This window comes from Amblyraja radiata, chromosome 11, assembly GCF_010909765.2.
Source record: "Amblyraja radiata isolate CabotCenter1 chromosome 11, sAmbRad1.1.pri, whole genome shotgun sequence".
NCBI lineage: Eukaryota > Metazoa > Chordata > Chondrichthyes > Rajiformes > Rajidae > Amblyraja > Amblyraja radiata.
This window is the reverse complement of record NC_045966.1, coordinates 53,055,064-53,077,912: the sequence shown is the minus strand read 5'-3', so window position 1 is coordinate 53,077,912 and position 22,849 is coordinate 53,055,064. Positions and strand designations below refer to the sequence as shown.

At 41.9% G+C, this 22,849-nt stretch overlaps 1 protein-coding gene across 1 annotated transcript in view; it reads right to left on the bottom strand.

The window, feature by feature from the left end:
* Positions 1 to 22,849, bottom strand: part of LOC116978643 (slit homolog 3 protein-like) — an 81,554-nt gene that overhangs the window by 21,124 nt on the left and 37,581 nt on the right. Inside the window, exons 11-18 of the mRNA XM_033029928.1 lie at positions 22,254 to 22,417; positions 19,238 to 19,362; positions 14,238 to 14,335; positions 8,820 to 8,959; positions 4,369 to 4,462; positions 3,393 to 3,530; positions 2,078 to 2,318; positions 417 to 547 (exon numbers count right to left, since the gene is read on the bottom strand). Of these exons, the coding sequence (XP_032885819.1) occupies positions 417 to 547; positions 2,078 to 2,318; positions 3,393 to 3,530; positions 4,369 to 4,462; positions 8,820 to 8,959; positions 14,238 to 14,335; positions 19,238 to 19,362; positions 22,254 to 22,417 (1,131 nt within the window). The remainder of the gene's footprint in view (positions 1 to 416; positions 548 to 2,077; positions 2,319 to 3,392; positions 3,531 to 4,368; positions 4,463 to 8,819; positions 8,960 to 14,237; positions 14,336 to 19,237; positions 19,363 to 22,253; positions 22,418 to 22,849) is intronic.

The window sequence follows — 22,849 nt, the reverse complement described above, 5'->3', positions numbered from 1 at the left end:
GAATTCTTCTTTACCACAGATTGTTATTGGGACAAGCATTGTGTACAATACAAAAATACAACACAATGCAACCTGGTTTCTTGTTTTCCATTTGCAATTCCATCTCCACCATGCAACATGCAGAGTACAAACATGCTGACCCAGCTGTCCATAGTTATTGCCATGACGTTGGTTGTGTGACGTCAACACCACACCAGCAGCTCAGTGTTCGTTTCAGTCATGGCTAGTCCTTGGTTCACAACCAATGGGATAAGGAAAGTAAAGCTTCATCCTTGTCAAGTGACAAGCACTTTCACACATCTCGTATGTGAACTTAAACCCATTTGGAAGCTCTTTCCGAATAACTCTGCCCACATCAGCCAAACTGCGACATAACCTGAAATGAATGGTCAAATACAAGGCGAGGGAGAACGCACCTGTACACAGTGGTGGGTGGATAACTGGATGCATCGTATATGAGTCGAACATGTCCCTGATACAGTTCCAGAGCCAGAGGATCGTTGTCACCTTTGTAGAGTAAAAGACCGTTGTCCTTGTCAGTTGCAACCTAGCCACACAGAAAGAAGACATGTTAGACCAAGGCATTTTCTTTGTGAGGGCATATGGTGTGCCAGCACCTCTGAAAAGTTGAAAATTAGATTGATGGAGAGCAGCCAGGAGTGTCAGATGAATTATTACATGCATACTGACACTTTTTTGACTTTAAAAAAGTGTGTTAGACCTTATTTTAGGAAAGCTCCTGAAATGTACTCCCTGCATCTCTGATCGATGGTGTTCAGCTTATTTGCTCCTTTCCAGTTTACATGTCACCTACTCACTGACCTTGCACACACACAGAGTCATACATTATGAAGACAGGCCCTTTGGCCCACCAGTTTGCATTGATCATCATTTATACCAAATCTACTGTAATCTCGATATCCCTGGAGGAAAGGATTGGTTCAGTCTTGGTTGTTGCCAGTTTCCAGACTCTCCCAGTACTTCAAGTGGGATTGTGTAAAGGGAGTTTTATTCAATATCTAACTTTGATTGTAACTTGCCTCAGAGTGACTGAAGCAATATCAAAGACAATGTCCTTCATCTCCTCTGGCTTAAGGTCTACCTGACCTGGGTCTGGGTGCCAAGGGTTTCGATTTACAAATTGATGATGCTATATCAGACAAGAGAGCTGTCTGCCAACAGTGAGAGGAAGATTTCCCCTGATAACAAACCTCACATTGTCAAGTATTCTTGAGCCACAATGCAGCTCAGGCTTTTGAAAGTTCAAGATGACATCTCAGTAAATGAGTTGCAGTCTGCACTGGGGATAGTTACCAAAAGCATTGTTAAAGCCCTGTCTCACGGTACGAGTTCATTCCAAGAGCTCTCCCGAGTTTAAAAAAAAAATCAAACTCGTCGTAAGCATGGAGAATGAATGTAGCGGGTACGTCGGAGCTCGGGGACGTCTCTTAGTGGCTCGTACCGCGAACGGCAGGTACTCGGGAAGACTCGCTAATGGCAGGTAAGCACGGGAAGACTCGTTAAGATTTTTCAACATGCTGAAAAATGTCTACGAGAGCCCCGAATACCGACGAGTGGCCATTACCGTAAATCTCCGAGTTCGAATCAGCGCAAATTCAGGAGAGCTCTTGAATGAACTCGTACCGTGGGACAGGGCTTTTAAGGCCCTAATTAACAATTGATTTGCTAGGCCCCATTAAAACTTCCATATGTCGGTTGCTGGTACTTGCCAACCAATGATCTCTAACATAACACTGAAGAAGCCTTTGCTGAAATTTGCAATGCCTCTCCTTAATGCTGGCAACTTCCACAGTTCTCGTACTGATGGAGATTGATTCTTAATGGCTCAATGGTAGTTTAGTTTCACATGTACCTCGATACATTGGAATTCTTTCTTTCGCATACAGTTTGGTAAAATCATATTATACATTAGCACGATCATATACAAGTACATAATGCAATTATTGTAATGTAAAAATAGTAAACATCACTGGGGCAGAACACAAAGACTCACCATGTTTCCGGCACCATCTTGTGCCCTTCAAGTTTCTCTTTCTTAAAATTATTAAGTTCCTACCTGAAGTGAGATGTTTGCTTGCGGGCGGACCTGGGAAGCTGACAACATCACATAAGAGTCTTTGCCGACAAAGTTGACGGTGATAAGCTTCTCGCACCTCTGCCCTGCGAAGCCTGCTAAGCACCTGCAGACGGGCTCATTCTGTACCTCGATGCATTGAGCTCCATTCTGGCACTCGTAGTTGTCACAGAGACTGGTCCGGGACTGGACCTTAGGAGGGTGGATCTCACAAAGCAGACCACTGGAAAAACAATTCAGAGCATAGTGAGGGTGGGTAAAGACAGAATGGTAAAGAATGAGAATTGATGGGGATTTGCATTATAGTATTATTGTATCTGTATTTTGCAAACAGCATAGAAATTGCTGTAGTAACATTATATAATGTGACAAGCAATATGCACCTTATTATTCTAACGAAGAGGCATTGAGAGATACAGCATGGAAACAGGCTCGCTGGCCTACCTTGTCCATGCTGACCAAATTGGCATTCTGGACTAGTCCCATGTGCCTGGGTTGACCCCCCACCCCATCCCTCTAAACCCTTCCTATCCATATATCTGTCCAAATATTTTTTGAAAGTTGTAATTGTATTGTATCCAGATTTATAATTTGTTCTGACAGCTCATTCCAGACATGGACTATACTCCGAGTGAAAAATGCCTCTGAAGCCCCTCTTAAATCTATCTGCTCTGACCTTAAGCCTATGCCTTCGAGTCTTAGACCTCTATTGGAAAATATGGTGTGCATTCACAACATATGGGGTGTGTGTTCACTTTATCCATGTCCCACTTGATCTTGTACACTTCTGTCCAGGTGGCAGGAGAAGACAATCATGCTTAATATGTCCTCGTTAGCTCCTGGACACTGGCAATATCATGGTGGCTGTTGTGCAGTTGTGATGGGGAAGAAGACAATAGACAATAGGTGCAGGAGTAGGCCATTCGGCCCTTCGAGCCAGCACCGCCATTCACTGGGATCATGGCTGATCATCCACAGTCAGTACCCCGTTCCTGCCTTCTCACCATATCCCCTGGCTCCGCTATCTTTAAGAGCTCTATCTAACTCTCTCTCGAAAGCATCCAGAGAATTGGCCTCCACTGCCTTCTGAGGCAGAGCATTCCACAGATTCACAACTCTCTGGGTAAAAAAGTTTTTCCTCATCTCCGTTCTAAATGGCCTACCCCTTATTCTTAAACTGTGGCCCCTGGTTCTGGACTAAAACTAAAAGAGCTAAAACGAACCGAATAAACAAATTATTTATTTGGTTCACTTTTCCTTCTCTAATCCTCTCCCAACCAGAAAATCCTTTGCTTACCTGAAACCAGTAGGACAGACACAGGTGTAGCCATTAACGGCATCAACACACTGTGCACCATGACGACACTCATTTTCCACACAGTCGTTATAATCAGTTTGGCAATTTTGGCCGGTGTAACCTGGCAAACACTCACACCTGTTGGAAATAATAAAGGTCGCAGAATTAACCATTGACCAAGTAAAATTTACAAAACACACCACAATGTTGAACAGCATTAGTTCCTGATGACCCAGACCCTGTACAATGTGAGTGGATGAATATAAAGTTGGAATGCAGAGTTGGTAGATACAACTCAACAAGGTGTTTTTCCATGGAGTGAGAAAGGAATATTAACTTGGGATGTTTCTGCAGGCTTCTTGACCCGCTGAATTCCTCCAGCAGTTTGCTTTTTTATAGCTCAAGATTCTGGCATTTGCAATCTCTTTTGTCTTCAAGCCCTTTAATATTGTTGGCGACCTGGAAAAAATGCTAAATAAATATTAATGCAAGAGACGGCAGATGCTGGAAACTTCAGCAAAATGTGCCGGAAGAACTCAACGAGTCAGGCAGCATCTGCGGAGGGAAATGGACTGACAATATTTTGCCATTTTCTTCCACAGATGCTGCCTGGCTCATTGAGTTCCTCCAGCACTTTGTTTGTTGTGGCTGGGAAGGAAAATATGAGATGGAACAAAGTAATAGAGGAAAACAAAGACACAAAGTGCTGGAGTACCTCAGTGGGTCAGGTGGCATCACTAGAGAACATGATCAGTCTGTAAAAGGGTCGCAATCCAAAACGTCACCTATCCATGTTCTCCAGGGATGCTGCCTGACCAGCTGAGATACTCCAGCACCTTTTGTCTTTAAAAAAAAATAAACCCAGCATCTACAGTCTCTTGTTTCTACAAAGTAATAGAGGATTCTCTTTATTTTTTTTAAAAAGTGCAGATTTTTATGTTGGTCCATATGATCCAAGATAGTGGAGAGTGCTCACCTGTACTTCCTGTCCTTGGAGATACATTTGGAGCCATGCTGACAAGTGTTGAACTCTGCAACACAGTAATCCACAACCTCTTCACAAAGCTCACCTGTGGATGAAGAGATAGAAGATCAATGAGATGCCAGAACACCATTTGACCAGAATTTGCTGTTATAAAGTGCATGCCTAGTGTGTAATTACCCACTACTGTGGGGAATTAAATGTCCCAATTTGTGGATTATTTATCTTGCACCTCTCCCAGCCTCACATGAACAACTGCTCACCATTATCCATCCCTAGAGCTTATGTGCTGCACTTATATAGTAATTCCACATGGAATTATGAATGGTGTTGAATGTCAGCACAAACCCAAATGATGAAAGTTGACAGCACACAAATCAGTCCAATGAGCTAAAAATCATGAAAAGATGCTGTTCAGGAGAAAATATCCTGGCATATCCGTTAACTATTCCATTCAAACATAGTGTCATTTATTGTTCAAAATTATCCTGGAAGTTAAACATTTGAGATCTGATATTTTCACTGATGATCTCATTGCAAACTCAAATAATATAATGTTATAAATCAAGTGGGAAACATTGATTCTGACTTTGAGTGTTAGGTGAACATTGTAGAAATAGCTGGAAACCTTTCTAAAAGAATGGTTTTCTTATTATTCTAGGTCAGTCAGTCAGATTGAGTCAGAAGGTGAAGAAGTGGCCACTTATCACAAGGGAAATTTCTAAGATGCTACACTAGTTCTTCCTGACTCTTTTCTCTCAAATAACCCTAACTCCAGGCCTTAGTTCCTCTCTCTTGCACTGCCACTTGGTCCCTTCCTTCTTTCCCTGCACTCGGTACTTTTCCAATTCTCTGTCCTCACCACTGCATCTGCTCCCCATAACCCTCAACCTCTGCCCTACCTCCTCACTTCCTTCCATATCCTCTCTCACTCTCCAGCCCTGAGAAAAACCTTGTGCACTGTTACTGAGCAGCACTCCTCTGCCACAGGAAGAGGCTTTCTGCAGTGTGGCTGATGTCCACAACCAAACAGGCAGGCAGTGTGATGAGCCGTCATACATTCCCAATCTCTTTAAAATGTGAAGAGTGACCACTCGGTTCAACTGCACACAGTTAAGGTCAATGGTTAATACACTTAACCTATTCGCACTGTTATACATTTAAACAGCACTCCAGAAGTTGAACTCATTATTCGCTGCTAGCGATGAGGGAAGGTGTTTCATGCTAAGAGCACCAGGATGTTTTAAATGAATATTTCCAAAAATAGCCATCCTATATCCAGTTCCAATATCAGGAGGTGTGTACTTCAAGCAGTGCCATACCATCTATGTGGTAACATTCCCAGCCCAATCTCTACTGTGTCATTGAGATTAGACACTTATTTGATGCTCCATTTGCTTGTTACTCTCACACTGAAGACCAATGTCCTACCCTCAGTTTCCACCCAGGTAAACAGATTAATTGGTCATTTATTGTTTATGGTTGTAGTGTTGCCTCCAACAAAACTGGCTGAATTAAGAGCAATTCGTGGCATACAGCTCTTTGAAATGTCTGAATAATTTACTAGAGGCTCCTATTTTAACAGTCGTAAACTGTAACAGACAAGACTTATGGCACGTGTTTAAATCTACTTTTCCACCACATTTCAGGGATGGATTAGGGAATCTGCTCAACACCTCAGCATCAATTTATGAGAAAGGGAGGTTTGAATTCAGAGCAGTATTCGCTGGGTCAGACATATAGCTGCTTTATATCTTAATTTCCACTCGCTCAGGGCAAAATTGATCTAATTTATATTAATGAACATTCCTAAGAGTTCAAGGGCATTTACACACAAAGCAATGATTTTAATATGCACATCATTGTAAAACAATGCAACATTTGGAAACTCTGGGCTACTTATCATTGAATGCACATCAGTTTACCGTGGGGAATATGTTTTATACGCGTGTTCATGGGCAGATGCGATAAGACTCCCTGTGGAGTTTGGATTTTGTCTGATCTGTTTAGAATTAGGGAAACCCCAATCATTTGACTCTTGATTTTAATCCTTTTTATAGACTCCATCCTTTGTGGTTTAGGTTGTAGTTAATCCTTGCCTGGGAACCACATGCCATTGCTTGGAGATGAAACGGATCAACACATGTGGGGTGCATTGTGAAAGCTTAGAAATCACAGAACACCCTGGAGAGAAGTTTAAAGAGCTGCCTTGAAAGCTCCAATGCTTTCTTTGAATTTGTATTTTATTACAATTTTTTTCTTATGTCTGAGCCCTTTTCTACAATGTGGAGGGAGCTATCAGTTTGGTGAGGTGACGGTGTCAGGCTTACTTAGCTTGGTAGAAAGTAAACATCTCATGATTTAACAAAGGATATATTTTATTTATTGATGGCTTAACGTGTAAAAGTGTCACTCATATTAATCTCCTTTCATAAAAAAACAGGAACGTTTCAGAGCTGTGCTGCTTTAGCAGAACTTGTTTGATGGAAATTCTGGATGCTACAAACAGTGTTGCAAGTATCAGGAAAGAAATTGGGCCAGGGGGCCAAAAAGTGTTGGGGGAAATATATATTTAGTGCTGGTCTCAGCTGACAATTAAATATCTGCCCCAGGTGAAAATAGGATTTCTACAATCAAATGATTAACTGACATTCACTGTTGACGCAGAGTGGTGAAAAACCTAGACCACAAAACATAGAAGCAGAATTAGGTCATTCGGTCCATTGAGTCTGCTCCACCATTAGATCTTAGCTGATCTATATTTCCCTCTCAACCCCATTCTCTGCCTTCTCCCCAAAACCACTGACGCCCTTCCTATCAATAACCTATCAATCTCCGCCTTATAAATCCCCAATGCCTTGGCCAACACAGCCACCTGTGGCAGCAAATTCCACAGATTCACTCCCCTCTGGCTAAAGAAGTTCCTCCTCATCTCCATTCTAAAGGTACATCCTTTATTCTGAGGCTGTGCCCTCAGGTCCTAGATTGAAGATTGCACTAAAACCTGAAGAAAGCTATTTCTGTGGATTGTGTTTCCAAGTTATATGAAGGCTGACAGAATGGCCCTTACACACAGCACAAAACAGCAAGACGGGTAATGTTTTGTCCATTATTACCAGACCATACCATGCTTCTTAGTAAAGTTGCTAAATTAATTCCAGTTAGTGTTGAACACTGAATAGTTCCCCTTGTAAGTGAAGAATGACTCTATACTGCTTAGAATTAGATAATTGAGAGGTGATCCTATTAAAACACCTAAGGTTGGATGGCCATGCCGAGAGGATATTTCAGTCAGCAAAGATATCTGGTACTAGTTTCCAAAAAAGGGTCAATCATTTAAGACACAGATGAGGAGATTTTAATTTCCTCTTAGAAGCTCGTGGATGTAGGATTTTCTACCTCAGAGAGCTGTGGAGGAGAGTCATTAAAACATCTTCAAGGTTTAAAGAGATTGATCGCTGGTCTAAGGGAATCAAGAAGGAAGGTGGAGTTGATGCCAAGATTAGATAAGCCTTGTTCTTATTCAGTGGCAGAAAAGGCTTGAGGGGTCATATAGCACATCCCTGCTTCCTTTTTTGTTCAATCAAAAGAGGAAGAATACCTTCCCTGAAGACCAAAAGAATGAAGAATTGAATCAAATGGAATTTTTCACGTTTTTCTTTTGCTCTTCATTTTCAAAGAGCATTGCCAACTAACTACTTCAGGCGTGTGGGTCTTAGCAATGCAATTCTACAAGTGATTCCTTTAATGATATCACACAAAGCATGTCTCCAGATTCAATTCTCATTGATACATTTTTACGTAACTGACACTTCAGGGATCTCGCTACTGATCGACGATCCACCACTGAACCCATCCTATCCTGACAACTATTGGGGTCTGTGAGATGATACATCCATGCCTTGATTTGTGAGCAGCATAAGAGGAAGGTGGGGAGTGAAGGTTGTAGCAAGAAACAGCCTCCAATTATCATTCAATAAAAATCTGTACAATGCACGGCTATGGATGAACCAGGATGTATTCCCCCCACCTCTTTACAATTAAGAATGCAAAAGCACATATTCTGAAAGGGCGGCACAGTGGTGCAGCAGCAGAGTTGCAGCCTTACAGAGCTGGAGACCCTAGTTCGATCCAGTTTACGGATGCTGAACAGTGTTTGTACCTTCTCCCTGTGACCGCGTGGGTTTCCCCTGAGTGCTCCGGTTTCCTCCCACATTCCAAAGATGTGCAGGAGTGTAAATTGTCCCTAGTGTGTAGGATGGGATAATATAGAATTGTAGGGAGATCGCTGGTCGGTGTGGACTTGGTGGGCTGAAGGGCCTATTTCCACGCAGTTTCTCTTAAACTAAAATGCCTGAAAATCTACCTTTCTGCTTAAACCGTACCTTTCTTTTCAATCTAGCTAACAATAGCCTGTCAAAGATGCAATACATTATTATCTATACCTGTGTAATTGGGTGGGCAAAGGCAGGCATAGTTATTGATTCCATCGATGCATGTGGAGTTATTTTCACAGTCATTATCGTCACAGTCGTCAGGATTCACTTCGCACAGCTGTCCCTCGAAGCCTGGCGGGCAGAGGCACCTGTACATAAAAGGAAAAATGAAGTGAAGGTGTTACAAAGTGAAGCTTCCATTGAATGACGACCAAGTAGTAATGAGAATGGGGATCTGTGAGAACATAAGGAAAATGATATCCCATTCACAATGCTTTCCTTCTCCTTTGAAATCACAGGCGCTCAATCCTTTCATTCTATCTGCCCACTTCATAATTGATATATTCTCTGGACTTCCTTAGGTATTTCCTGAAATTCAGCACCAATTTATCCCTGACAATCAGGAGCCCATTTATTTATTTTTCCAGAAGCAGCTCCAGCAATTATTTAGCCATTGCAAAGGTGGTGGAGCGGCACATTCCTGAATACTACAGTCCCTACTAGTGCAGGAGGCCACACAATCCTGTTGGGAAGAGAATTCCAGGAGTCAGAGCCAGTGACAATGAAGAATCTATTTCCAAGCCAGGTTTGTGTGCAACATGGAAGGGAATCTGCAGGTGATGGTTTTCATAGACACTGGCTTCCCTTGTCCTCCTTGGTGTTAGAGGTCATGACTTTGAAAAGTATTGTTGGGTAGCCTGGGCATGTAATTGAAGTGTATGTGGTAGGTGAAGCACTGGTGAAATTAATGTGTCTAACTCACTGCATTCCCCCAGTCATTTTGGCCTTAAGGGGCTGTCCCACTACGGCGACCTAATCCGTGAATTCAGAAGAGCACCTTCGACCTTCAAGCTCGTAGGCACTCGCCTGGAAAACCTCAAGCTGGATCAACCGTCAGCGATGAAACCGCGAACTGGATCGACTGACCACACACACACACACACACCTACACACACACCTACACACCTACACACCTACACACACACACACACACACACACACACACACACACACACACACACACACACACACACACACACTCACACGCACACGCACACACACACACACACCGCAAAAACGGGGGCCAGGTAAAGCTGTCTGAAATTCACACCCGCGATGAAGAGGAAGGTAAAAGACGACTGCACAGTAACTGTAAGTCCTTTAGAGAGCGCGGAGGGGGATGGGGGTGGGGAGAGAAGGGGAGAGAGGGGGAGAGAAAGAGGGGGAAGGGGAGGGAAGGGGGGGAGGTGGGAGGAGTGGAGACACGTTTAAGAAGTATAATAAAGTTTAGTGGGCATTTAACCTTTTCCTTGGTTTTCCTTGGTCCTGAAAACTCCAGTGAGCCAATTAAAATGCCCGGTCAGCGAAGGAGATTGCCTACGGCTGCCCTCGACTGCATGTAACTACATAGTGACCCCACTCCACTGCACCACGAGTTAAAAAGAACCATGCCGACCAATTTGTACGCGCAGAAAATTTTTCAACATGCTGAAAAGTTTCTGCGACCTAGCTGAGGCCGCGAGTATGCGGGAACTTCCCTCGAGCATGAAGGAGAGTCTTGCTGACCTTCACTGATGATGGAGACACCAAAGACAAGTCTGATTTAGTGCCGTCACATTAAAATTTATTATGGTAAATCACATAATATTATCACCAATGTTACTCAGGTTAATATTTCCACAGCTATTATGACAACAGATTCGGAGGAAGAAGAGATCATTGTGAAATAAATGCTGGCAAACATGTCACTGGTTTGTTTTCAGGGTTGTACAAATTAAATTTCTCCTTTCAGGAATAAAATAAGTCATGACTGAGCTGTTTCATTCCTCTCAAAAATTTCAACAAGTTATTTCGAGGCTTGGGGTCTTCCATGTAATGTGCATGTTGGGGATACTTGTGTTAACATCACTTCCAGTTTAACCTTCCTCGTGTGGAAGTTGGGCCATGTTTTGCCTGGGTTGCCCCATACTCTGCATCCTTGGAACAATATGATATGATATTGATCTAGGGGGCCAGCTAAGGACATGCGGGTTGGGAGGTCAGGCTAGGAGATGGCTGTGGAGATCACGGCAGAGAGGCCACCCAATGAGTTCAGGCCGAGGACACTGTCCAAGAATGGCACAGAGATGCAGCTGGTAGAGTTGCTGCCTCAAAACCCCAGCAATCTAGGTTCAATCCTGACCTCCGGCTTGAATTTTATGAATTTTCCTTGTGCCCACGAGTATTCCTGGATGCTCCGGTTTCCACCCACATGTTAAAGATTTGTTGGTTGGAAGATAAAATGGCTGGTGTAAATTGCTCCGAGGTTCTAGGGGAGTGGTGGAATTGAGGTGAAGTCAAAGTGATTGTGGGGAGAATAAAATAGGACAAGTATAAATGCTTGTTTTACAATTTAGGTGCGGCACGGTGGCGCAGCAGTTGAACTGCTGCATTACAGCGCCAGAGACCCGGGCTCAATTCTGTCAATGACTGCTGTCTGTATGGAGTTTGTACGTTCTCCCCGTGACCACAGTCAGAACCTTATTCCCAGATTGGAAGTGTAAAAAAAAATAAGGGGCAGAGCTTTAACATCAGAAGGGAAATGTTCAAAGAGATGTGTGGGGACAAGTTTTTCATGCAGACAGTGGTGGGTGCCTGCAATGGGTTACCAGGGGCGGTGTGGAAGCACATGCTATATTGACATTTAAGAGGCTTTTAAATTGGTAGATAGATATGATGGATATGCAGGGAATGAAGAGGTGTGGATCATGTCCGGGCAGAGACGTTTTGTTTAACTAGGCAGCATGTTCAGCACAGTTATTGTACATATACAATATATAGTATCTGGAAATCTCTGGACATATATGTATGCGTGTGCATATGTATACACACATACATGTATATATTTATATATATATACACATACATATCCACACACACACATATATATATATACACACACACATATATACAAATAAATGTATCTTGTATATACACACACATATTTACATACACACACATATATATACATATATACATACACATACTATATATATAAATAAATAATTGTTTGCTACCTGCAGACCTCCCTATTTGACACTATGGGAATAAGCCAATGTTTTACTAGGACTGTGACACCAAGGTACAAACTTAAAAAAGGAGCCCTGTGCATAGAATGAGATCATCCCATGCAAACTTCACATGGAAATTGTGGCAGAGGCTTAATAGAGTTCAATCCAGGAATAGTCACAAGCATTTCAACACACACGCGACTGCATTTACTCCTATTTAAATCAATGCTCACTATCAAAATTCTGTCAAAGAAAGGCACCAGGTGATTGCATTTCCAGGCAATTATTCTAAATAAGGCACCTCACAAAAGGTAGGTCGGAGTACTTCACATAATTCCACCAGGTGCCACAGAGAAAATACAGTCAATTTTTATTGACCTTGACTGAGAGCTGGAAATATGAGCAGCTGCTGACAGAGAATTATGCTGCTTACCATTCTCCTTACGCAAACCTTCAGTGAGATCAAAGCTTTCCGCTCAAGGCGAGTCAAACTGTGCAGACATCCAAAGGTCAAAAAATATGAATGTTATTGGGCATTTTCAGATTACATTTATCATTACATTGGACCACTGGACCCTGTCCAGAATAAATAAAGGTGTCTCTCGCAGGGGGTTATTGATGGAGCTGGCCAGACCTGAGGGTGACATTTTTATTTGTGAACTTGTGCGTGAGACGTAGGAAGTTCAAGAGATGCATGATTACGTTCTTTACCCAGAAATAACATTTCCAAAGGTGCAATCACTCAAGCACGACAAATTCCCAACAACATTAATTCATTTCCAGTGAGATTTCCAGATACTATCAACTTTCAGAGTGAGAGGTTTTCATTTTGATTTGGGCAATGAGGAAAGCATTTTCCAAGATAACAGATCTGTAAAATCTAACAAGACAGCAAAACACATGAATCTGTCATGATATTTCCAGCCTCGATTCCACTTTGGAATATTTTGAAGCAGAACGTTTGAGTGCAGTTTAACCTTTTTAGGTTAATCTAATGCGATTTCAACTATCCCTTCTCTGAACTATTCTTGCTAACGAATATTGCATTAAACCCAGCAGCCTAATGCTTGTTTGGTAAATAAGTATCTCCCTTTGGCTGAAAAAAAAACACACTTCTCTTTCCGTAACATAAGGAATAAGAAAATCCACCTTGGTCACTGGAGAAAAATGCACAGATGAGCATCTATCAAGTCAATTTAATCAAATGTAAGGAGACAACTGTTAGCTAATATTCTGACGTGCACTTTGACTAATTCCACCCCAGAACATCCAGGTAGAGATAATATATCCATAATTGTCTTTAGATCTAAAAATGGTGTTAAACGGTTAGTGGGTAAACATAACATATTCATTGTGTAGAGCATTAGCAAAATGCCAAAAAACATTGAGTCACCTTCTCTGCCAAATATCTCAGCACCTGCTTCCTGAGTTAGCTCACATCTTTGCTATCTCTTTGTTCATTTTGTTCCGTATATTTACCATGCCCACATGAAATTGAAACTATTTTGCAGTTAGTTGTGAAGTTTTGTGATCAGTGACATCATTGCAATTCACTTAGTTGATAGCCTTAGAATATTTTGAGAGGTCATCCATTAATAACTTTCTACTTCTAAAACCTTATCTCCAGGATAGAAACTTCCATTTTGCTCCTCACCCTCAATACACTTGGTGGTTTCAAAAATTGTAAATTAATCTGCTTCACACTGCACCCTCTCCCCCCCCCCCCCCCCCAGCCCCCACCTCAACGTTTCTGCAGCACATTTTTTCATTGTAAACGTCTCAAATTTTTAGTCAACAAATTCTTCCGATTGTGAGGTCTTGAATGGACCAAATTTTAAATAATAGTGATATAACACTGCACATCTCTTCTAGTGAACTGCTCTTTAAATGAGTTATCATTTTATGTGCAGAGGGAACTTGGGCCCAAGTCCCTAGATCCTTGAAAGTGGTAACACAAATAGGTAGCGTGGTAAAGAATGAGGGGGAGAAGCATTAAGTATAAGAGTAAAAAAGTCATGTTGCAGTTTTGTACGACTTTGGTTAGGCTGCATTTGGAGTACTTTGTACAATTCTGATTGCTCCATTGAAGGAAGGCCGTGGAGACTTTGATCAGTGTTCTCCACTTACAGAACAGCACAAAGCAACAATTTCATCATTGCTCTGTGATTGTCTGCAATGATGCCAAAACTGACTGCAGACACATTTATTTATTTTACTTTTCTTTTTCATCGGTTGGAGCTGCATACTAAATATCGTTGCACTGACGTGCAATGACAATAAAATATATTATTATTATTATTATTATTATTATTCGTGTGAATTAGCACATGTTTTAACGTTAAGTTACTCTCTTGCGTTCAATTATTTAAATGATCACCTGAATCCACGTTTGTCTCCCTCAATTAAGCGGCAGGTTCCTCCGTTTTGGCACTGGCTGTTAATGCAGGCGTTGATGGGGAATGCACAATCCTGGCCCTGTGAATGAAAGTACCAGATAGTTCATCAGAGATTACAAGGCAAATCAGTGGTCTTCATCCTGATAGAGCAGTAGACAATATCTCTCTCCCCCTCCTATTAACTCCCTGCTGTAAAGACAGCATGCATTGGGTTTCAATTTCAATGGGACCTGTTGTAGCCCAATACATAGACATAGAAACATAGAAAATAGGTGCAGGAGTAGGCCATTCGGCCCTTCGAGCCTGCACCGCCATTCGATATGATCATGGCTGATCATCCAACTCAGTATCCTGTACCTGCCTTCTCTCCATACCCCCTGATCCCTTTAGCCACATGGGCCACATCTAACTCCCTCTTAAATATAGCCAATGAACTGGCCTCAACTACCTTCTGTGGCAGAGAATTCCACAGATTCACCACTCTCTGTGTAAATAGACATAGATGGACACTTTTCATTCCTGAGACAAAATTTGCTGCCTTTTTAAGGGTATGAGTTAAGTTTCGGTCAACACATATATGTACTTATCACCAGTGATTCCATGCATGTGGCCAGGAAAAGAATCCCAGGATGATTTTTCTTTTTATAAGCTATTGGAGCTCTTGACAACATTAGACAATTTGCAGCACAGTGGCACAGCTAGTAGAGATGCTGCATCATAGATGTGGTGTCTGTATTCAAACCTAACCTGCTGTCTGTGTGGAGTTTACACCTTTTCCCTGTGAACACATTGGTCTCTTCTGAGTGCTCCAGTTTCCACCCACAAGATGTGGGGACTGGCATGTTAATAGGCCACTGTAAATTGTTCCTAGTGCGAAGGTGAAGTGGTAGAATTTGTAAGAGTTAATGGGAATGTGGGATGAATAAAAGTGAAATATTGTAGGATTAATGTCCATGGGGGCCTGATGGATGGTCCACTCAATGGTCTGCTGCTGTGCCAAATGACTCGATGATTCTACACCCAATGATGCTACTTATGCACCACAATTCATATTAAAGATGTAAATGTATTTCATATGGTTAAAATCTCACACCAAGTAGTAGGGATAATTTATATGGCTATAGAGCTATTACAAAACTCTGGTATTATTAATATGTTTTTCTCCATCATGTAGAGCTGACCTTGAGGCCAAAGATCAGATGTTTGACTGGAATATGTATCATCCAATTTATAATGTAAGGATACAAGAATTAACATGAACTTGTCCCTTTTCCATTTGTGAAGGGCATGGTGCAGGAGGTGTCATGGACATTGATAATAAGACAACAGTGGATAGAAGTTGTGTTCAGCAGTTCCTCAGGTCTCATGAACCAGACAGCAGTTGATAGGAGTACACAGGAACGGGTAAGAAGCAGTAGGCAGAATTGTAATTACACATCAGCCTTTCTACCATAAGAGAACCCACACTTGTGGGGGCGCTGTGAGTCGGCTGCCCAGCCAGCAGCGTGTTCGTTATTTCTACATTTTTTTTTTTTTTTGGTGTGTCTAGTGTTGGTTTGGGTGTCTCTCAGCGTGTCTTGTGTGGGGGGTGGTGGGGAGGGGAAAAGGGGGAACCGTTTTTGGTCACCTCCTCCACGGAGAGGCGACTTTTTCCATGTCGCCTCCCTCACGGCCTAAGAGCATGGATTGGAACAGCCTTTCCTGGAGTCTGGCCCGGAGCATCGGCAGCAGGCGCAGCGTGGACTTTCCATCGCGGAGCGGGCGAACCCTTGCCGGGGGTTGCCAGTGAGGAGTGCTCCGAATGCTGGCCTGGTGACTTTGGCATCATGGGGCTGTGGTCTGCGGAGCTTCTAGCTATCGGCGAGGTGTGGACTTACCACCCGGAGCCTGGGATCCCTTGCCGGGGATCGCCGGAGAAGAGCTCCGACCGCCGGCCTGCGGCCTCTAACATCCTGAAGCCGGTAGGAAAATGCCGATTCAGGACCTCCAAGCCGTGGAGTCTGTTCGACCGTCCCGACGTCGGAGTTTCAATCATCTTGACGAGAGGGCCTGTACATCGGGCCGTCCATAGCGGCGACTAGGGAGGGTTTATGGCTCCGACCACGGGTGAACTAGGAGGAGGACTGGCTGAACTTTGTTGTCTTCCACCACAGTGACGAATGCTGTGGTGGATGTTTGTGTTAAATTTTATTGTGTATTGTGTGTTCGTTTTAAGTGTATCGCTGCTGGCAAATCCATTTCACATTTACCTTCGGGTGCATGTGACGAATAAAATTGACTTTGACATCATTAACCGCAGAAAATGATGTATACTCAGCAGTCAATCAGCATCTGCAGAGCCCAAAACAGTTACTATTGCAAGTTAATGACCTTTCGGCTGATGTTCCCTCACCTGCTGAGTATTCATGCATTTTCCATTTTATTTCAGATTCCTGACATGTGAGTCTATTTCGCTCTGTATTATATTTTCAGCTGAAGTGCATGTATGTGAATTATTAAATGAGAATCACTGCACCACAATCATGAGAAATCGGAAGAAAATCATAGGACGTCTGATTGAACATCTTTGACCAACACTTTGTGGGTTTGAGCCTCAATCTGGGACACAAAACAAGCGTTCAGGTATGATTAGGAAGTTCTTTCTGCAGGCACCAAAATTGGTAACATAGTGGACAGTGTAGAAGGCTGTCTATGGTTACAATAAGATCTAGGTCTACTGGGAAAGTGGGTGGAAGAGATGGTAGTTGGAATTTAATTCAGACAAGTGTGAAGTAATGCATTTTAAGAAATTAAACCAGGGCAGGAAGCACAAGTGAATGTCAATGTCCTGGAGAGAGATGTAGAACAGAGAAACTCAGGGGTAAAATACATAGTTCCCTGATAATGACGACTCTGGTAGGCAGATTGGTGAAGAAGGCATATGGCGCACTAACTTTCATTAGTCGGACCATTGAATATGAGAGTCAAGGAGTTATGTTAGTGCTGTACAAACTATTGGTGAGAATGCACCAGTGGTATTCTGTGCAGTTCTGATAGCCATGTTATATAAAGATGTGATTTTGCTACAGAGGGTACAGAAAAGATTAACAAGAATGTTGCCAAAACTGGAGGGTTTGAATTACAAGGAGCGACTGGATAGGCTGGGATTATTTTCTATGGATTGAAGGAGACTGAAGTGTGATCTTTTAGACATAGATAAAATCATGAGGGACATAGATAGATAGATAGTCACAGTCATTTTCCTAAGTGGGGAGTGTAAAACCAGAGGACATAGGTTTAAGGTGAGAGGGTAAAGATGTGTTGGGCATCTGAGGGTGGTGGGTATGTGGATACATGCCACCTCACATCTCATCACACGTGGTGTTGCCAGGTCAGGCTGACCCGTACTTCACCAATCCAGTAACACTGCCAGGATAATGGATCTTTAAAGCCAAGATTCAACTCAATAGTTTTAAGAACCTGATACTTGAAAGCTATAAGATGGCGCTGGAAAAGTGGTGAGACTTTGTGTACTGCCTCAGAAGTAATGTACTCAATTGTTGCATTATTTTACTCATGGATTATTGGGCTTATGTATAGCATGGTTTTAGTTTAGTTTATTATTATTATTGTTAAGGTTTACAGAGGTCCAGTAAAAGGCATTTTTGTTGCGTGCTATCCTGTCAACGAGAAGCCTATACATGATTACAATCAGTTCAGCCACAGTGCAAGATAAAGAATAAAGGGTATATTATTTAGTGCAAGATAAACTCCAATCAAAGATAGTTCATAGGTCTCCATTGAGGTAGGTGGGAGGTCAGGGCTGCACTCGTTGGTGAGAGGACGGCTCAGTTGCCCGATAACAGCTGGGAAGAATCTGTCCGTGAATCGGGAGGTGCGTGTTTTCAAACTTCTGTACCTCTTGCCTGATGGGAGAGGGGAGAAGAGGGAGTGACCGGGGTGAGACTGGTCCATGATTATGCTGGTGGTCTTGCCAAGACAGCGTGAAGTGTAGATGGAGTCCATGGAAGGGAGGTTGGTTTAAGTAATAGTCTGGGCTATGTCTTTATTGAATTATATACGCAAAACAAAGCGTTGCACTGTTGCTAGGTACGTGTGACAAAAAAGTATATGCTACTACAAATAATAATTCATTGGAGGTTGTTATTCCCCAAGGCTCAGTAAGTTTGTCCAAGAAGCATCTGAGACATAAGAGGCCGGTCGGCCAAGAATCAGTTTCCAAGTTAACTTGCTGCTGGGTTTTGACCTTATTTTTATCCATTAATTTTGCTCTGTAGATGTCAGTGGGAAGCGTGGAACAAGTCATCAACAGCTCCGGTTTGAAATGTCTTTCTTACACTTAGGCAATTTCACTAGATTTGCTATTAAGCCACACTTAATGGCTGCTTATGGAATAGTCCTACAGACTGCCAAGAAAGCCTCAGGCAACAATGCCCTCGGGAGAGACAGGCAAATTGACAAGAAAGTGAAAAAGTCATCCTGTTCGTGCAAAGAGAGCTTCTTTTTGAGATTAATGCTAAAATAAAATTTTGTTTGTGAAACCAAATGACAAAGCACATTATAATTCAATTGCATGTGACGTGACTACTCAAAGCACAATTTCTTTCAATTACACTGTACTCCAAACAAGATTTTCTCAAAGTCTACATCAAAACAGAACAAACAAAAGCTTTAAGGACCAAATTGAACTGAATCATAAAAGTTAGGAAATGGATAGCAGATGTCGAGAGATGTCCTTTTCTGATTACCAGAAAAAAAATTACTGCTATTGTTGATTTAGGTCCTTAGGGTAAGAGTGTATGAGAAGATATTATTTACCACGTTGGAAATATCTTAGCCTTTTAAACTGCTTTTCAGTGCGAAACCCCTTCTATTGAGAGACTAAGTGCCGTTTTGTATTTTCAACAATACTTCAATACTACTTCAGGAGCAAACCTACCCTTTGGGTGAGAGTTTTGTATATTTTCAGTTCAATTCTTACCTTAAACCCATAGGGACAGGTACATCTGTAGAACTCAACAGGGTCATTGTTACAGGTTCCATTGTTTTTGCAAGGGCTGGACAGGCAAGGATTGCATTTGGCCTTTATTACGATGTTCAGTGGGTCTGTAAAAAAAGAAGAGAATAATATGTTTCTGGGGTCCCATGCGATTTGGTTAAACCTATTGAAATAACAAGAACAGGCTGCGAATCTATCGTGCTTTATAACGTAAATTCTTGAATCTAGAATTTTCATCAAGATAAGGTAGTACAGGAGAGTGCGCAGTACTCTTGTTGGAAAAGTCATAAAGAACATCCAAATTGAAACTTTCAATATAAATCATTTAGCCTTTTCAATAAGGTGATGGATGTCCATTTTGTCTATTTAATTAAAAACAGTGGTCCTTTCTTTTAGGGGAAGTTTTATGCACGATAGAGTTACACTTTACCAGAGTTCATTCTTACTGATCAGTACATGAAGATTGGCTAGGTTACATTGTTGGAACCTTGACTTGAGTGTCCTTGACTACTTTCCACAACACACTATCTGTGACAATCTTAGCTCTTCCCAGCCTGGATAGAGGTTGAAATGACCATTAAAATGTGGAAAACTACAAGGTCACATGAACAGACAGAATTCATGCCAGAGTACTAAAACAAAACAAGAGAAATATTTCTGGTGCAACCTATGGGCTTATCTCCTCCAGCTGGGAAGAGGAGAGCTTGCCTGCTCATCTTAGTTGTAGAATTATAGACAGCACAGAAACAAGCCCCTTGGCCCAACTCATCCATGCTGACCTGGATGCCCCATCTAAGCTAGTCCCATTTACCTGCGTCTATCCTATAACCCTCTCAACTTTTCCTATCCATGTACCTGTCCAAATGTCTGTTAAATGTTATTATATCTGGCTCAGCCGTTTCCTCTGGCACCTCATTCCATTATCCCACCACCGTCTCTGTGGAAAGGTTGCCCTCAGGTTCCTATTAAATATTTCCCCTTTCACCTTAAACCTATGCCTTCTAATTTTTGATTACCTTACCCTGAGAAAATGACCCCTCATGATACACCCGAGTAAGTTCATCCCTCTGCCTTTTGCATTCCAAGGAATAACATATTACCCTGACCATCCTCTCCATTAGCTCAAAGTCTTGAGTCCGGTCAACATCCTTGTAAATCTTCTCTGTACTTTTTCCAATTTATTGGCATCTTTCTTATATTAGCATGACTAAGACTAAGCATAATGCTCCAAGTGCAGCCACACCAATGTATTGTACAACTGTAACATAATGTTCCAACTTCTATATTCACTTCTCCTGAATGATGAAGGGTAAGATGCCAAAAGCCTTTTTCACTACCCCATCTACTTGAGACACCACTTTCGGGGCACTATGTACTTGTACTCCAGGATCCCTCTGCTTGACAGCATTCCCCAGGGCCATCACATACACTATGAAGGTCCTCTCCTGGTTTGCCTTCTCAAATTCTTAGAGATGTTGTAATAGAAGATGTGCAATTGCGATAACTGCAGAGGAGATTTACTATTATTTGCCACAAGGAAACTCAACCATCTCCTCCAAGTGGCTGAGGTGCTCCTCCCAGAGTCATTGTGTAGATTCTGCACATCAAGGAGACCACAGATATCACCTTCGTCATATGACAAATCCATAAGAAGTAACACTGACAAGTACATGGTATTCTTCAACCTCACAAAACCTTCACCACAATCAATCAGATGATGGAGAATCCTTCTCAAATTTGGCTGACTGCAGCTATGCATTGCCATTTTATGTCCGCTATCTTATGACATTCAAACTTGATGCTATAGGCCTAATACCAGTATAGATTCAGATCAACAAAGACATATTACAATTCAAACCCTCTTTAATAATTCTCACCACAGAATTGGACCTTATCTCCAGCAAGTTTCCAGATATAGAAGTGTTAATCAATGGAACACACACAAACTGTTCAACATTATCTGGAACAAATTGTTTTCATTATCTGGAAATTCCCAACCTTGGGCATCAATTTACAGTATACATATACGTGCAGGTTTCGAGGCTGAAACTCAATTCTTTGTTGACCTCTTCTGTGGAATAGATATTAAAATGGGTCTTATACTGAACATCTGGAAAATAAATGTGCTCAATCAATCTGTGCCATCAGTACAACACAGCTACTCAACTATCAAGATACGTGGCAAGACTGGAAAATGGGGACCACTTTCCATTGTGTGAGAGCCACTCTCAGTGAAGGCAGACATTGACAAAGACATTGTCCATAGGACCAAAACTCAGCTTTTGAGTCTTTTGTGTCTCTACCTTCCATGGAAACAGTTTTTTCTCTTTGCAGTTTTATTTTTTTGCAAGACAGCTTTTTTTCTGTTTGTCAGTTTGCAAAGGAACTTAGTGTTCTCTAATTCCTGACTGGAATCACATTACAACAAATTTGGTCCATGTAATACAAACAATCCCCACTTGTAGGATCAGCAAAGGGCTCTTCAGCCACCTCAGTTTCAATGGGACAGAATTGGAAACCCCTGACTTTGAGGGGTTGCTGGAGAAGATAATTCTGCTTAAGCCTTGTGCAAAAAGCAAGTGCTCTTACACTCCTCTTAAATGTTTGTTAACTGTTAGGTTAGCAGATTGAGTATTAAACACAAAAGACTTTCTCAGTTCTGATGAAGGCATTCTGCTTTGTATTCATTAGCTGTTTCTCTGTTCACAGGTACTTCCAGCATTTTCTCTTTTTATTTCATATTTCTGGCATCTGTCAGTGTTTGAATTTTCATAACTGTATGGACTGTTGCTTTTGGAACTCTGCAATTTTAACTTGAATAAAACTGGAAAATGTTGAAATTCATATTGGGTTGTTTGAATTCTGTACCTAATGTTCCAAACTGTATAGTCATACTAAAATGGCCCTGCATTTCACAGCAAAGGTGACTTTCTTTAATTAATAAGATAAATGTTGACTGTTTAGAGAGTCTTCCTTTGTGTGATCCAAGGCTACGTACCTTTGCAGTGGAACTTGTTTGTGGGTGTTGTTAAGAGAAGTTTCTCATTCATGTTCTCAGGTCCTGTGCAGCGGGCAATACCTGGCTCCTTGTAGCCTGTCTTCACCCATTCAGACAGCCAGCGGAGGTTGCAATCACAGTACAGAGGATTGGCCCCAAGTGCTCTAGTGGCAGAGAGAAAATGAACAAAGAGTCATGCCCAATGGCTGGTGAATCATTTGAACCTCAGCAGAACATAGAATAGTACAGCACAAGAACATGCCCCCCCCCCCCCTCCACCTACAATGCCTGTACCAAACATGATACCAAGACCATCTCTTATCTTTACCCAGAAGTACAACTGTTTCCTGACTTCAACTGAAAGTAATACCAGCATTAGCCTGGATACAAAATTGCAGAACATTTCAAAATGAAAGGAGGACATGTGGCCCATCAAGTCTGTGCTAGCTCTATTTAAGAGTCTCTTGTGCTTCCATATTACATGCAAACAATTCTTTCCTAGACTGTTCTTCTTTTTCGGCTTGCCAGTAAGTTTGAAGTTGTTCTCTAATTTCTGATAGAAATTGCGTTGTAACCAATTTGGTCTGTGTAATTTA